Source organism: Sapajus apella, unplaced genomic scaffold (genome assembly GCF_009761245.1).
Source record: "Sapajus apella isolate SASKATOON/1434 unplaced genomic scaffold, GSC_monkey_1.0 scaffold83, whole genome shotgun sequence".
Lineage (NCBI taxonomy): Eukaryota > Metazoa > Chordata > Mammalia > Primates > Cebidae > Sapajus > Sapajus apella.
In genome coordinates this window covers 2246333-2264060 of record NW_022437023.1, presented here as the reverse complement: position 1 = coordinate 2264060, position 17728 = coordinate 2246333, and the positions used below count along the sequence as shown (strand labels likewise).

The window sequence follows — 17728 nt, the reverse complement described above, 5'->3', positions numbered from 1 at the left end:
TATATTTCAGATGCTTATCAACAGATATACGACAACCATTATGATTTAATAAATTTAATTTGTTTTTACAGGTGGTTCACAGAACCAGTACACTCAAGGTTTGACTAGATATTGCAACATTGAAATTTCCCAATACTGACCGGGATTCCAGTTCATCAGATACATTCTCATTGTTTTTCTCAAATAGAGGGGAATGAAGTGACCTTTTGTTGACAGTGATTAGCAGTAATAAGGCTACTGTATGTAATTGGCAATCCCCAAGAATTTTTCCTCTCTGCCGAAGCTGTTCTCTTGTGAAGCTTTCCTGAGCATGTCTTAGTAAAGATTCTATTTAGCACCCTCAGTGGGGGAAACAGTTTGGACTCATGAAGGTGGGCAAATCTGACTTTTAGTATCTTACATTAAAACCCATGGCTTTAAACATGTACTTAGCCAATGGAGAAGACACTTCAGTGGGGCATTCCACAAAGAAATGCTTTAAGACTAAGGCTAAATCTTGACCAAAAATTAATAAACTGACAAAAAAAGATACTCTCTCAGCTCTAAAAGAATTTTTTTTTTTTTTTAGCAGTTGCAGGAACTATATCTATTGCAATTAGAGATACTGAATAAGGCCGAAACTTAATAAATAATAAGGGAGGAAGATCAAATCCCAAGTCTGGCCACTTAGCAAAGCCTCACTGTTAAAGGTTATCCAAGAGTGTTTCCCCTTGTGCCATGGGGAAAATAATTTTCATTCAATAGCTACTACCTATACCTACCCAGAAATGCATGGGAATATTCCTGACAGAAGGTAGGGGAGCAACTAGGTAAAGGCCTTAGTCTCTGAAAGGATAGCGCTTCCACCAGATTCTCTCTGAAAGCCTTAATAATGACTATGATTAATCATGAGGCAATGACACAGCTTTTACTGTTTTCAAATAACCAGATGACATCGAACTAACTTCTGTACCAAAGTTCAGTTGTTTCCATAGTTTTAATGATTTTTCTCTGATTTTAGAAGTTTAGGCAAATTTTTAAATAAATGACAGAGAAGAAAAAACTAGGGTAAAGGTTTAGAATAAAAAGTTCCCATATTACTATGGCAATACTTAAAACTACCTTCTTTCCACTACTGCCCATCCCCCAACCCGTTTACCACTAAGGGAAAAGTAATCTAAGTGAGTTAAATGGAAGCGTTTAAGTTACAGGGTATGTGAGGGGTGGTGTTTATCCCTTGTATATTCCATATATGGGAGCCATTCCTTTCAGAACCATAAAAAGGGGACATAAAGGTTGAGGCCCATGGCAAAATGAAGGTTAGATGAAACAGATGGTAAAAAGCAGACATCATGTGAATAGAACCCACCTGTTTTATATCAGGGAAACTAGGTTAATTATTCCAGTGAGTTGAAAACAGAATTTGCGATTGATAGCCATCTGGGCAGCCCAGTTAAAGAGAGGATTTAAACTCTAGTCCATACACACTAAAGCATATTCCCAGCACATACATGTAAACAGGAAATGTAGACAATCATGGATAATACATAGTTGTAGATGCTTCACAGCTGAAATGGTAATGTTCAGTCGCTGAAGTCTTTGAGGGATAGTGGTGCTATCTCTCCAGACATTTTCTTGAGGTATTGTTATTTCTTGTTCCAAGTCTTGCAGCTCTAAGGCAGAAATCATAAGCAGCCCAAAAGGGCTGACATTACTACTTTTCCCTTGCGTATTTTCCTTTACACTTATCCTGAGGACTACCACTAATTCACATTTCTTCATTATGAACAGGAATATGAAATTAGGCAAGTTGATTTTTACTAAAATCCCATAGGATAACCCCTATCACATTTCCTGAGGGAGGATTTCAAGACACAATGGCCAAAGCTGCCACATGAGGAAAGCCAGAAATTCTAAGGCTCCATTTGTCACATAGACAAGAGCTCTAGACTCCTTCAGAGAGCCCAGAGACCTAACCGAGCTCCAGCCATTAAGAGGTTAGCCTTGGTACTTAATGGATATGTTTTTACTGTCACCCTACAAGCACAAGTGTAGGTAAAGGTATATCAAGAAATGCCTATTAGACATTTTCTTTGCATGGAGGGACGCCAGAGGGATATGGTAGGTGGGGGTAGGAGGGGCTGAGAAGCGAATCAGAATATGATTCTTAACCAATTCAGATGAGCATAAGGTTGAATAAATATATTTTCCAGCTACCAGATCTCCCTCCTCCCCCTTCAAGAACATTAGAGATTCCATACTTAAGACCAGTGATCCATTCAGATCAACACTCTGCCTTTGAAAGAGGCACTAAGGAGTAGTTTGTCAAGGGACACAGTTGCCCTCTCAGTTGTGTATTACTAAGTAGCCCTACTTTTCTATAATCCTTGTAGAAGGCCGTCACGCAAGGATTCCTCATACACCTGCACCATGTATAGTTTCTGCTGCCATCACTTCTTAGACAATGAGCTCCTTACATTTCTGATTTGCTATGAGAGGTGCTTTCTTTATCTAAGGCTATGAGATAGACCCCTACAGCCAGTAGTACAGGACTGGGTCCTTGCTCTTGATTGGATATTTGATCTAACTCCCCTCGGCTTTCATCTTTGCAGGATAGCGTTTATATTTTAAAGATGTGTCCTCATATGGATATACCTCCACCCCCTGATAATTTTTGCTGTTCTCTTAACCTTTCCTCCATCATATTTCTTGTAAATAAGGTCAGTAGAAACATAGATAGTTTGATCAAGACATATCCACGATTTTGTATAAACCACTGTTCTCTGTTGTCTCCAAAAGTTCTTCCTGATGATGCCCACAGGGCAATTAGGCTTGTAGCCATAGCAGCACATTGGTCTCTCCTCCCCTCAGCAATGCTTCGGTTTCTTTCCCGAGTTCTAATAGCGTTCAGGTATATCAACTGGTAATTCTTCCATAAACACATTTCCTTATACTATGTTGAACCTCACCTGTCAGATTTCTGAGTATTCTCAGCACTGCTTATTGTAACCTTTCTCTGGTTTTGTTTTTTAAACCTCTTCTAGTCTACCTTTCACTGCCTGGAAGTAGTGACATTTGATTTCATTGTAAAATCCTACTTTTGGGTTATTTATAAAAATTTTAAATAAGGTTGAACCAAGCATCAAGCCTTAGGTAACTTCCTATTAGCATTTTCTCCAGAAGGATGTTTCTTTGTTCCTAAGTCTCTATTTCTAAAGCATGAAAAATTCCCACCATCCCATAGTAACTGCTGCTTCAAAATTTGCCTTAGTAAAGAAACTTAACAAAAGTCCTTTAAAAGTCTGAGCAAATTAAGTCCTGTTCCTTGGTGAATACATTTTTTTTTCCTAGTCAAGTGAAGCATTGAGAGTGGAGAAGGAACAAAGAAATCTATGATTGGTTGTGATCAATTAGTTATAAACACCACTGCAATTACATGTTTCTTTTTATCCTCATCAACCTAGAGTATGCAAGTCAAGCATAATTTCCCATTAAAAAAAACCTTTTCACCTTTCCTTCAATAAGTCATGTATGGTCAAGACTTTAGTAACATCACTAAATTACTATTTTACCATCTTGCCAAGTAAAGGTAAGTGAGCTGATGAACTTATGTCCAATCAACACAGCTTCAAGTGTATCACAGGGCAGTATGAATGAAGGGATAGTGTTGGAGAAGAATTCAAAGGAAAGAAAGAGGGAAATAGCTCTTTTATAGGGCAGGGGCAAAACCTAGCTGGGTTGAAGGATTTTTGTTTTTTTCACTTGAGTCAAAAATACATGATTTTGAAAAGCCACAGTGATGGAGGGAAGTGAGAGGCAACAGGTTGAGCTGTTTATGTAAAAGTTTAAAACATTTTCAGTTCCCAAACCACCAAGTGCTGAGGAGAGAAATGGTAAAGTCACAGAGCTGGGAAAGCAGATGTGCCAGGGACTCCAGGAAGATAGAAGAGCCACTCAGCACAGGTGAGGAAGACAAGCAGGACTCCAGGTGGACAACAGGGGGCTCAGAAGCAAGCTCCTCCACTGACCCCCGGCATATCATGCCACCAACCTAGGTCAGAGTCAGAAACTTTTTCTTGATTTAAATTTCAAAAAAGTTGTATTATAAAAGGGAAAGATTAAATGACTGAACCAGTACTGTTGTTTACTTTCTACCACAGCATCACAATGATCAAAGTATAACAGAAAGGAAGCTTAACCTGGAAAAATCTGATTGTGTTATCAGCCAAATTGATATGAGTTTGGTTCCTTTTCCCAAAAAGGCAGAGTCCAGATCTCCCTTATTCTTGTGCCTCTCCTGCCTTCTTCCCCCACACTGCTTTGCTGGGCTATTTCCTGTTCCACTCTACCATGGCCGAAGCTCAGGCCAAGGACTTTTCAGGTCTGCTATGGGAAGCTCTGGGACATGGAATCTTTGGTGGCTCTGTGGGTGACGAGGAGGTGGGTACTTTCGCTTGTTCACACAGACTTGTGAAGGAAGCAAATGTCCCTGCCATGAAACCATGAGGTGAAATGGCCCTACAGTGTTGAGAAGATCCCACCTAATATGCAGAGGACCAAAAGGCTTTATACAGGCAAGACATGATGCTTGTGCCACACACAGGGCAAGCCCCAGTTTTCTGGGATACAGTCATGCTTTGCCCTTGTCTTCCATCCAAGTTAGAACAGCTAGTGGAAAGCACACCCACACAAGTGAAGTGAGTGCTCCCCAGACCCTCTGGCATCCGTAGTGACTTATTCAGCACTGGACAGTGCCCTCTGTCATAGGTGGTGCTATTGCTGGTGATAGCCTCTCTCCTTGGCACAGATGGCTGAGCCACTGGTTTCAGAGCTCAAAGAAGGGGTTATATTTCCTAATCTCCTGAAGAAGTTTTTCTTTATCCTGGTTGGCATTGGCCAATGCTTGTTTAGTTTCTATAAGTTCTTTTTGTAGGATAGGCAGTTCTTTCACCTGAGGAACAATAAGTAGTTCACAGTTAAACATGGTAATATCATCTTGCAGCAACAGCCAGTAAAGGAAACAGGGAGGAAGGGTTCGTGCAGAAAAATCCACAAGTTAGGTCAATGATCAAGATAACTCAACCATATCTTTTCTAAGAGCTTGATTCCCTCTTCAGAATTCATTGGCAGGTGCAGCACGTCCTTGGCAACCATTCATCTCCAGCTCCTGACTTTTATCCTCTAGTCAGCACTTCTAGAAATCGCTGCTAGGGGACAGGACCCAAAACACCCACATGCACACAGCACATGCAGCCTTTTTGCCTCCCACCCCGGGTTTTACCAGCTTTGCATTTACAGCCCCCAAGAGTTATGGGCAGGTACTCTTCTGTTAGGTCCTCACCTGCTGTTCAAAAACCTCTCCTGTGGGCACCAAAAACACTTGTTCTTTTGGGGGATGTCTCTTCTCACTTTTAAGTACTTCAGCTGATGGTTTGTCCTGAGAAGCAGCTAGAGAAAACAAGTAAAGGTTCTAAGTGAAAAACTGCTGCCAGCTCCCAAACAGTTCCTAGGTGTCAGCTATTCACTTTTAGGAGAAAAAAAAAAGGCAGAGAAACCAACAGGCTGACAAGCCTGACTCACCGCCTATGTGGAACACACCATCATCACTCCTCTTTAGCACAACATGTTCCATTGCCAGAGTGATGGGGATGGGGCCTGGAGATGTTGGATAGATGGGGGGGATATCATCCTGTAGGAAAGAGGGAAACCACATGATGCCCCCACCAGCTTAGAGCAATCTAACGCAACCCATGCTCCCATCATTCAGCTTAAAGTAGCTTTATGCCAGTTTCTCCATACATTCTTGGAAGGTATAAGAGGCGTAACAAATTCTCCCATCTAGAGATGGTGAAACTGAGGATCAGATAACCTGATGGCTTGCACATGGTAATGCTGCATGCCAAAGACAGGGTTAGGGTTAGAGACAAGGTCTCCCCACCTGAACCCTGGCTTTTTTGACAGCAACATACATTTATATACCACTATAACACTGACAGAGAATGCAAATATGTATTAATATTTCCTCACTTGATCCTCACCACATTTTACAGTGAAAAAGAAAGAGGTTAACAGCTGTCACTGCTTCCTTGTTTGACAAAGACCAGGGCAAAAACCAATGTGCCCTTACTTTGGCAAAAACCAAACGTTCCTCACACCTTTAGGGTGATGCTGGAGTTCACGAGCTCAATCTGCATGGGGACTACCACTGGGATCTCCTCATCCTCCAAGAAGGGCCCCAGGCCATTGAGCACCGAAGTGAGCAGCTCCAGGTCACAGCCACGAAGCAGCAAATGTAGAAAGCCATTTTGTGAGGCCAGGGGGGAATGAACAGCTGCTCCAGGCCCCACCTCAAAGCGAAGGCCCACAGCTGGCCTGATGTGGCCAGTCTTCAAAGTTGAGGATTCCTGAAAGCATGTACCTTTGTGAAGAAAGACAAGGAAGACAACTAATTAACAGCCAGGGAGTCTTCTAAGTACTTTATGTATCAATATTCATAACAACCCTAAGTCAAACGAATATCATCATTCTCATCTGACTGAACTAAGTCACAGAGAAACATTTGCCCAAAGTTACATAATTAGTAAGTAGCAAGGAGGATCTGAACCCAGGCAGTCTGATTGCCAGGTCCATAGGCTTAGGTTCTTTCCTACAATGCCCTGTAAGATGGAAGACAGATTAAGGACTTGCCTTGTTATGAATCTGAGGCAGTGGGCTAATGGCCAAGGAAATGCTCTTAAAGCACAGGACTCCAAACTCTAATAAATTTGAATGTCTCCTCCTTTCTCTAAGTCTTGGTCTTCTCATCTGTCACTCATAAAGCAAAGCAGGACCTATGCTAACTTCTCCAAAACTCCAAACAGAACAATCTCAGGTGTAGCCAAGGATCTTGTGGAACAAATTCCACATTTATGGAACTGCAAATTGGTGCAAACATTTGGTAAACAATTTGGTGTTATCTAGTAAAGGTGAACTTATGCCTACCCTAATGATCTAGAAATTATATTGTCAGAAATATAACCCTGGGGAAACTCTCAAACATATATTCCAAGACACATGTACAAGGATGTCTATGTAGCATAGATGTTGAAACAGAAAAACAACAACAACAACTAGAAACAACCTAAAGTCTGTCCAGAAGTCCAGAATAGAATAAAGTAAATAGGATAATGAGTACAAGGGATACATGAAAATGTTCTAAAATTGATTTGTGGTGATGGTTACAAAATTCTTTTTTTTTTTGGGGGGGTCTTCTAAGTGGTTTACTTTTTTTTTTCCCCATTTATTTATTTTATTGCATTTTAGGTTTTGGGGTACATGTGAAGAACATGCGGTTACAAAATTCTAAAATTGTACACTTCAAATGGGTGAATTTTACGCTATGCAAATTATATCTTGATAAAGCTGTTTTCAAAAAGCAAAAAGTGCTGCGTACAGTGGCTCATGCCTATAATCTTAACTCTTTGGGAGGCCAAAGTGGGTGCATCACTTGAGGTCAGGAGTTCAAGACCAGCCTGGGCAACATGGTGAAACCCTGTCTAAAAATACAAAAAAAAATTAGCCAGGTGTATTGGTGGGTGCCTGTAGTCCCAGTTACTGGGGAGGCTGAGGCACAAGAATCACTTGAACCCAGGATGCGGAGACAGCCGCTGCACCCCAGCCTGGGTGACAGAATAAGACTCTGTCTCCCCCTCAAAAAAGCCAGACAAAACAAAAAGGAAAAAGTGGTGTATTGGCCACGTGAGATGCCTATAATCCCAGCATTTTCGGAGGCCAAGGCTGGTGGATCACTTGAGGTGAGGAGTTTGAGACCAGCTTGGCCAACATGGTGAAATCCCATCTCTACTAAAAATACAAAAATTAGTTGGGTGTGGTGGTGAGCACCTGTAATCCCAGCTACTTGGGAGGCTGAGGCAGGAGAATTGCCTGAATCCAGGAGGCAGAGGTTACAGTGAGCCGAGATCATGCCACTGTACTCCGGCCTGGGCAACATAGGGAGACTGTCTCAAAAAAAAAAAAAAAAAAAAGTGGTGTATGTATACAATAACATTATATAGTAATGAAAAATGAATGACTTATAGCTAACTCAACAACCTAGAAGAATTTAAAGAATATCACGTTACTTGAAAGAAGCAAATCATAAAAATGGTACAATCTATGATTCCATTTAGAAAAATGTGAAAAAAGCTAAATAATACAATATAAACAGTGTACAAATTATAAAGTAAAGCAAGATAAAGATGAATACAAATTGAGGATAGTGATTATCTTTGATGGGTGAGGGACACAAGGAGGTTCAAGAGAGAGATTCCCAGAGACTTCAAAGGTAATGGTACTGTTCTATTTATCAAACTAGGTGGTGGGGCCGGGCATGGTGGCTTAGGGCTGTAATTCCAGCACTTTGGGAGGCTGAGGCAGGAGGATCGCTTGAGGCCAGGAGTTTGAGACCAGCCTGGTCAACATGATGAAACCCAGACTCTATTAAAAATACAAAAATTAGCCAGGTGTGGTGGTGCATGCCTGTATTCCCAGCTACATGGGAGGGCGAGGCAGAAGAACTGCTTGAACCCAGGAGGGTTCATGTCACTGCACTCCAAACTGGGCAGCACAGCAAGACTGTGTCTCAAAAAAATATTTAAAAACAATAAAACGAACTAGGTAGTGGGTAAATGGGTTCATTGTATTGTTATTATTTTATGTCTTACATATAGTTTATAAGTATTCTTCAGTATCTACTCAATATTTTAATTTTAAGAGACAGGTTCTCACTCTTGCCCAGGCTAGAGTGCAATGGCGCAATTATAGCTCACTGTAGTCTCAAACTCCTAGACTCAAGTAATTCACCTACCTCAACCTCCCAAGCAGCTAGGACTATAGGTATACACCACCACGCCCAGCTAATTTTTTTGTATTTTAGTAGAGATGGGGTTTTACCATGTTGGCCAGGCTGGTTTCAAATTCCTGACCTCAAGTGATCCACCCTCCTTGGCCTCCCAAAGCATTAATATTACAGCCGTGAGCCGCCACACCCGGTCTGTATTTTTTGTAGAGATGAGGTCTTGCTATGTTGCTCAGGCTAGTTTCCCACCTCAGCTTTCCAACATACTGGGATTACAGGCATAAACCACCATGCCCAGGCTCCTGGGTTCAAGCGATTCTCCTGCCTCAGCCTCCCAAGTAGCTGGGATTACAGGCGCACACCACCATGGCCAGCTAATTTTTCTATCTTTAGTAGAGATGGGGTTTCACCATGTTGGCCAGGCTGGTCTCGAACTCCTGACCTCAGGTGATCCCTCTGCCTCGGCATCCTAAAGTACTGAGATTACAGACATGAGCCACCATGCCTGGCCAATAATTTTTAAATAAAGTATAATTTTTAAATAAATATGATTTTTCCTATCATCTTTTATAAATGATAACTCACATCAAAGGACTGAATCTGAATGACAGAAGTTCCCTGATCAGATAGTTTTATATTAAGAGACACATAAATGAAGTGGACACTGTCCTCATGTTCAGGAGTACCTGGAAATGAAGACGGAGACGAGCACAGTGAATGTAAAGCCAAGAAAGAGCTCTGGGAGGCCCCTTGCAAAAAAGGCTTCAGTGGAGGTTTTCCTCTCCCTAATGGCTGCTGGAGAAAACTTGGCACTAGTAGAGTGGCTGCCCTTAGAGCACAGTGACAAGTGCAAGTTAATCTACAGCTGTCCTAGACATAGACAGTCCTACAGTCTGTCGTAGAATGACCACCATCCTTACCTGGACACTGTCCATGCAGGAACTGCCAGAGTCCCACGGTGCCCAGCTGCTGGAGGGTCAGTTCCTCTGATTGCAGGGCCACAGTCAGGTCCTCACCACGTACCTCAATCCCAAAAGACACCTCATTCACCTTCAGGACCAGAACTGAGACCTGTCAAAGGAGATTCTCTTAGTTTTAAGTCCCAAGTTCCCAGCCCAGAGCCTACCCTCTGCAGAGAATAAAGTAGAGCAGCTGACCGGGTAAAAGACGAGGTCTTCTCCACTGGGTGAAACTGAACTGTTAGCTGCTGGTGACCCCTGGCCACAATTATTCACAAGAGGGCTCCCTTGAACACCAGCATTATCTGAGACATTTGAAAGAGATCCTGGTGGAACAGATTCTGGACCAGACTCTGCATGAGAAAGAGGGCAAACGAGTACAAAAGTCAAAATATTCTGTTCAAATCCAACCTCTACAAACAATGACAACTGTAAAAACAAAATATTTATGGCATTCATGAGACAACTAGAAATTTGAGGACTAACTAGCTATCTGATGAAATTAACGAATTGTTAATTTTTTAAAGTGTAATAATGACATCTGGTCCCATTTTTAAAAGTCTGTAAACAGAAGCAACCCAAGCACCCTTCCATGGATGCAAGGATAAGCAATTTGACACATAAATATAATAGAACGCTATTCAGCCTTAAAAAGGAAGGATACTGGCTGGGCGCTGGTGACTCACACCTGTAATCCCATCACTTTGGGAGGCCAAGGCAGGCGGATCACAAGGTCAGGAGATCAAGACCATCCTGGCTAACACGGTGAAACCCCGCCTCTATTAAAAATACAAAAAATTAGCTGGACGTGGTGGCGTGCGCCTGTAATCCCAGCTACTTGGGAGACTAAGGCAGGAGAACTGAACCCAGGAGGTGGAGGTTGCAGTGAGCCGAGATCATGCCACTGCACTCCAGCCTGGGCAACAGAGCGAGACTCTGACTCAAAAAAAAAAAAAAAAGGAAATTCTGACATATGCTACAAAATAAAAGAATCTTATTAGAATATTATAATCTTATTGGATATTATACTAAGTGGAATAAGCCAGTTATAAAAGGACAACCACTGTATGATTCCACTTATATGAAGTACACGAAAGTAGTCAAATTTATAGAAAGAAAGTAGAATCATGGTTGCCAGGGACTTGGGGGAGGGGAAATAAAGAGTTACTGATGAAAACATCCTGGAAAAAGATAATAGTAATGACTGTACAACAATGAGAATGTACTTAATGCCACCGAACTATCCATTTAAAAATGATTAGAATGGCAAACTTCATATGTATTTTACCACAACTTGAAAAAAGTCTGTATTTTCTGGTATTGCATAACTGAAAATATTTATGCATAAAAGGATATGTTTGAGATTTACTTCAAAATAACATGGGATGAAGGAAAGTAGGCAATAGTGTATATGAGACAAAAATGGCATGAAGTCTTTTCTTTTTTTTTTTTTTTTTTTTTTTGAGGTGGAGTCTCGCTCTGTCACCCAGGCTGGAGTGCAATGGCACGATCTCGGCTCACTACAACCTCCACCTCCTGGGTTCAAGCAATTCTCCCACCTCAGCCTTCCAAATAGCTGGGATTATAGGCACATGCGCCTATGCCTGGCTAATTTTGTATTTTGAGTAGGGACAGGGTTTCACCATGTTGGCCAGGCTAGTATCAAACTCCTGACCTCGAGTGATCTGCCCACCTCAGCCTCCCAAAATGCTGGGATTACAGGCATGAGCCACTGCACTGGGCCTGCCATAAGTTCTTAATTTCAAAGCTAGGTAATAGGTTTATGAGGGTTCATTATTTGATTGTCTACTTTCATACCTAGACATGAAATCTTCCCTAATAAATTCAAAATAATAACAAACATGGTACACATCACCCAGCTTAAGAAACAGTGCATTCTCTTAAATTAAAACCACAATGAGATATTACCCCACTCCTGTCAGAATGGCTATTCTCAAAAAGATTAAAGATAACAAAGTGTTGGCAAGGACACAGGGAAAAGGAAACCCTAGAACACTGTTGGTGGAAATGTAAATTAATATGGGTATTATGGAAAACAGTATGAAGGGTCCTCAAAGCTAAAAATAGACTTACCATATCCACTTTGGGATATATATCCAAGAGATATGAAGAAAAGTATATCAAAGAACTATCTCCACTCCTGTGTTTACTACAACATTGTTCACAATAGCCAAGTTATGGGATCAACTTATGTATTCATCAGCCAATGAACGGACAAAGAAAATGTGGTACAAATATACAATGGAATACTATATAGCCTTATGAGAGGGAAATCTGTCATTTGTGATAACATAGATGAATCTGGAGGATGGACACTATGCTAAATAAGTATTTAAGGTGACATATACGTGAGTTTGGTTCAAAAATCCCATTGTGTGTGTTTGTATATATATCATAGCATCACTTTGTATTAATACCACATAAATAGATAAAATTATAATTTGTCAGTATTAAAAATAAATAAATAAACAATATATTCTTTCCTTCCTTTTTTTTTTTTTGGAGACAGAGTCACGCCCTGTCGCCCAGGCTGGAGTGTAGGGGCATGATCTCCGATCACTGTAACCTCTGTCTCCCGGGTTCAAGCAATTCTCCTACCTCAGTCTCTCAAATAGCTGGGGTTACAAGCACCTGCCGCCATGCCCAGATAGCTTATGTATTTTTAGTAGAGATGGGGTTTTGCCAGGCTGGTTGCTAACTCCTGACCTCAAGTTCCACCTGCCGTGGCCTCCCAAAGTGCTGGGATTACAGGTGTGAGTCACTGTGCCCAGCCTAGATACTCTTAAGGGATCATAAGTTTCTATTTCAATAAACTGAAAGAACCAGTGTAACTTACAGAGGTGATTAATTCCTAAAAGTTTCTCATTTTATTGACAGATAAAAAGCTCCTATTTTCCAATGACAACATAGGCAAAAAACAAAAACAAAAAAAAAAGACTACAAACACACCTTACACCACTGATACCAACCATGATAATCCTGACTTATCTATAAGGCTGTATTCTCTCTTTTGGTTTGAATCTCTTTCTGTGATAAGAAGTCAGTTATTAACCAATAACCTAGAAAACATGGCACCAAACCCAAGAATCCATTAGAATTTCTTTCTCTCTTTTTTGTCTTGGTTAAGAAAATGTCTATATTATCATATCTTGGCTTCTCTTTAACCCTGCCAGTCTGACACAGGCAGCAGAGAGAGACTTTCTGGACTTCTGCAACTTTGCCTGGCTCTGCTCCCACATACCAGACTCCAAGAGCATCACAAAGCTATCACTGCCATCACTGTCCACTGAAATCCGGTCTTCAGGGCCACTGCTATCCAATGAGACCCCATCAAATGACTGCTGAGATACAGTCCTCTTCATGGAGAAAAATCGGAGTCGCGCAGCACCTCCACTCACTGGGGCTGCCACCCCCTCATCTGTCTTGGCCATGGGCTCCCTGTTTAAAAAAAAACAAAAACCACAAATGTGGCTTTGGAGACATGTTTGTTCCCATCCACTTACAATACCCATTCCTTTCAGCTCAGACAGTTATTGGGAACATACACCTTTGACATTACATATTACTGGATATATAGAGATGAAGTCATTTTTCAATCACTGGCCTTTCTGAATCTTTCTATTTCAACATCTCTAACTGCACAGACAGCTCTCTCATATCAACATTAAATGTCAAGGTTATTCAAGGTCACCCCAGATACAGAAGAGACCAGCTACCTACTGCTCTGGTGCTGATGAATGGCACCTGAAGTCACCTGCATTCATTCCATAAGTATTGAGTAGCTTCTGATCCAAGGCATCATACTATGCACTGGGCAGGAGTGGGGGATGGATACACTGATGAGTAACACATCCCCAGTTCTCAAAGAATTTATAATCTGTTAGAAAAGTTTATCTGTACATAACATTTAATGGGAGTAAGTTACATATGCCATAACAAAGGGACAGAGGCACAAACCAAAGGCTAGACAATATCAAAGAGGAAAAAGGAGGAGAAGAGGGTCAAGGCTTTGTGGTAGGAGATAACATCTGAGGTGGTCCTTGAAGGACTGTGAAAGAGAGAAGAAGGTATTCTATAGGCAAGAAATAGCATAAACAAAGGCATAGAACCAGAAACAAAAAGAGACTGGTAAGTGCAATAGCTCTGCCTAGCTGAAGTATAGGTTTGTCAGGGAGAGCAATGGAAGATAAAGTTAAAAAGGCATTAATACAGTGAAAAGAAATCTTTAAGGATCTTTTAATATTACCCTCCCATTTTACAGATGAAGAAACTGTCCCAAGGTCACAGTTAAAGGTAGAATTAAGAAAAACTCAGGCTGGGCATGGTGACTCATGCCTATAATCCCAGCACTTTGGAAGGCCGAGACAGGCTTGACTCCAGGAGTTCGAGACCAGCATGGGTGAAATGGCAAAACCCTGTCTCTACAAAAAATACAAAGATTAGCCAGGCATGGTGGTGAATGCCTATAGTGCCGGCTACTGGAGGCTGAGGTGAGGAGATCACCTTAGCCTGGAAGGTCGAGCTGCAGTGAGCTGAGATTGCACCACTGCACTCTAGCCTGGGTGACACGGTGAGACTCTGTCTCAAAAATAAAAGACTCAAGTCTCCTAACTTCCCACTAAGTGCTTTTTCACTTTGCCACAAGAATGGCAGCCAAATTATAGAAAACCTTGAAGAAAAAATTATTAAAATGCTTTGAAAACTGTAAAGTGCTATATGGATGTATCATAATAATTGATTAGGCCATATTAGAAGTTAAAACTAAATTCAGGGGATATAAGGAAAAAGTGTGAAGGTTTTGTAGTAGTGAAATAAAAATCATAATTAAATACCCCCAATATAGAAATCAACTATACTTTTTATATACTAAAAAGTCTATGTGTGGGAACAGACAGGGACAACTGATGTGAGAGTCCCAAGAGCAGTGTTCTCAAAGTGTGGTTCTGGCAGGAGCATCCATCAGAATCAATGAGGAATGTGTTAGACATGCAAATTTTCAGGCCCCATCTCAATCCATGAATGAAGAAGTCTAGGAGTAGGGCTCAGCAAACTATGTTTTAACAAACCCTCTAGAGTATTCTGATGCACACTCAAATTTGAGAACCACTGATCTAGGAATTAAGGTCAAAACATGACAAACAAGTGTACAAGGCAAAGAGCTAAAATGAAGAGCATGAATGAGTAGAAGAATGTTACTATCAAATGAAGAAAATAGCTGATCTGGGGAGGAATAAGGAATTCTGTTTCTTTGGGTTTTCTTTTGAGATGGTGCTTTGCTCTTGTAGCCCAGGCTAGAGTGCAATGGCACAATCATGGCTCCCTGCAACTTCTGCTTCCAGGGTTCAAGCGATTCTCCTGCCTCAGCCTCCCAAGTAGCTAGGATTACAGGTACCCACCACCACGCCTGGATAATTTTTGTATTTTTAGTAGAGACAGGGTTTTGCCATGTTGGCCAAGCTGGTCTCGAACTTCTTACCTCAGGTGATCCACCCACTTCGGCTTCCCAAAGTGCTGGGATTACAGGCATGAGCCACCATGCCCAGCTGGAATTCTATTTTATATATGTAAGTTTCAAGGCACCCCTGGGAGATCCATGTGCTATGATGTCCAGAGATAGTTTTAAATGAAGAGCAGGGGAGGGGAGAGAAGTCAGGACTGACAATATAGACTATAACAAAAGTAAGGAGGCAGGACATGCTGTATCACACCTGTAATTCTAGCCCTTTGGGAGGCCAAGGCAGGAGCTCAGGAGTTCAAGATCTGCCTGGGTAACAAAGCAAGACCCCCATCTCTACAAAACATATAAATATTAGGCCGGTGCAGTGGCATGCGCCTGAGGTCCCAGCCACATGGGAAGCTGAGGTGGGAGGATTGCTTGAGTCTGGGAGGCTGAGGTTGAAATGAGTGGAGATCACACCACTGCACTCCAGCCTGGGTGACAAAGTGAGATCCTGTCTCAACCAAAAAAAATAAATAAAGGAGACAGATATCTAGAGAGAAACTATTAAAAAGCACAGGCTGATACAAACCTGAAAGTTTGGCAAATGCATCAAGAACTTTAAAAATGTTTGTAGCATTTGACCCAATAATTTCACTTTTAGGTTTTTATCCTAAGGAAAGATTTAGATATGTAAAATATTCACAAAGATTAATGTTCACAAAAATAAGGACACTGCATACAGCATTGGTTCTGAGAAAAATGGGAAACAGACTAAATGACTCCCCAGATGGAGAAATGGATCAATAAATCATGATCTATCCATTTACTAGAATACAATAGGGCAATTAAAAATCATGTATTCAGCCAAGGGAAGTGGCTTATGCTTGTAACCCCAGCACTTCGGGAAGCCAAGGTGGGAGAATCACTTTAGCCCAAGAGTTCAAGACCAGTCTGTCCAACATGGTGAAACCACATCTCCAAAAATAAAAATAAATAAAAATCGTGTATTCATATGCCTAATGAATGGGAAATATCACAATAAAACACTGAGTGGATAAAGCAGCATGCAACATTGTAGAAATAATATAATCCTATTGTTGTAAACAGCATTTGTATATATCATATGCATAACCACTCATGAGTGTATACATGAATGCAGAAATATAAAGATTGGAAGAAAATAGACCTAAAAGTAAATAGTGGTTATCTGTGGGTAGTATTGTTATAAGTGATTTTTCTATTTTTTTCTTTACTCTTTTATTTCCTACATTGTCAACACGATAAACACAAACCAATTTTTTTTTTTGAGACAAAGTCTTGCTCTGTTGTCAGGCTGGAGTGCAGTGGCACAATTCTGGCTCATTGCAACCTCCACCTCCTGGGTTAAAGCGATTTGTCTGCCTCAGCCTCCTGAGTAGCTGGCACTACAGGTGCATGCCACCATGCCTGGCTAATTTTTGTATTTTTAGTAGAGACAGGGTTTCACCATGTTGGCTAGGATGGTCTCAATCTCTTGACATCGTGATCTGCCTGCCTCAGCCTCCCAAAGTGCTGGGATTATAGGCATGAGCCACTGCACCCAGCCACAAACCATTTTTTAATTTAAAAAATTAAAATTTTGGCATCACTAGTTAAAAAATAAAATAAAATTGCAGGCCAGGTGCTGTGGCTCATACCTATAATCCCAGCATTTTGGAAGTCCAAGACGGGTAAATCACTTGAGCCCAGGAGTTTTGAGAGCAGCCTGGGCAACATGGCAAAACCCCATCTCTACCAAAAATACAAAAATTAGCTAGGCATGGTGGTACATGTCTGGGGTCCTAGCCACTCAGGAGGCTGAGGTGGGGGGATCACTTGAACCTGGGAAGTTGAGGCTGCAGTAAGCAGAGATCGTGCCACTGGGAGACAGAATGAGACCCTTGTCTCAAAAAAAAAAAAAAAAAAAAAAAATTAAAAAGTAAAATTATGACAAAAGTGATCAGAAAATGGACAGCCTATCCCTGTGGAATATTTATACCTATAGGATAAAAGGAAGAAGAGAGCAGCCAAGGAAAAAGAAAAGACTCCTTCAGAGAAGTGACAGTAAATGGGCAGGGTTACAAATGCTCAGAATGAACCGATCAGCAATGTTAACTACCATAGAGGAGTCCAGAAGGGGGACTGAGGAAAGGCCACTGGCTTGGGCAGTTAGAAAGACACTCTTGATATTTTAAAAGGGCTCATTTCACACATCTTTATTTTCTCTTTTTTACCTCTGCTCTTTTCCTATCTCCCTTACTTGTCTCCATTTAGAAAAGGCAGGGCATTGGATGATTAGGTGTCCAGGCTTTTAATCCTTGCCCCACCACTCACAAGTTGTATGATCTTGAGCAAGTTTCTTACCTCTCTAACCCTCAGATTCCTCATCTGTGAGATAGGGAGTGATATTAGTACTCACATTATAGGGCTTTTTCTTTTTTGAGACAGAGTTTTGCTCTGTCGCCAAGTGCCAGG

The 17728-nt window shown here is 41.3% G+C and overlaps 1 protein-coding gene across 1 annotated transcript in view; it reads right to left on the bottom strand.

Annotated features, from left to right (window-relative positions):
* Positions 1 to 38: 38 nt before the first annotated feature.
* The window catches only part of UHRF1BP1 (UHRF1 binding protein 1), an 89055-nt gene continuing 71365 nt past the window's right edge, over positions 39 to 17728 (bottom strand). The window contains exons 15-21 of the mRNA XM_032253470.1: positions 13037 to 13233; positions 9973 to 10127; positions 9736 to 9886; positions 6135 to 6397; positions 5560 to 5668; positions 5321 to 5427; positions 39 to 4930 (exon numbers count right to left, since the gene is read on the bottom strand). Coding sequence (XP_032109361.1) covers positions 4805 to 4930; positions 5321 to 5427; positions 5560 to 5668; positions 6135 to 6397; positions 9736 to 9886; positions 9973 to 10127; positions 13037 to 13233 — 1108 coding nt within the window. The 3' untranslated portion in view covers positions 39 to 4804. The remainder of the gene's footprint in view (positions 4931 to 5320; positions 5428 to 5559; positions 5669 to 6134; positions 6398 to 9735; positions 9887 to 9972; positions 10128 to 13036; positions 13234 to 17728) is intronic.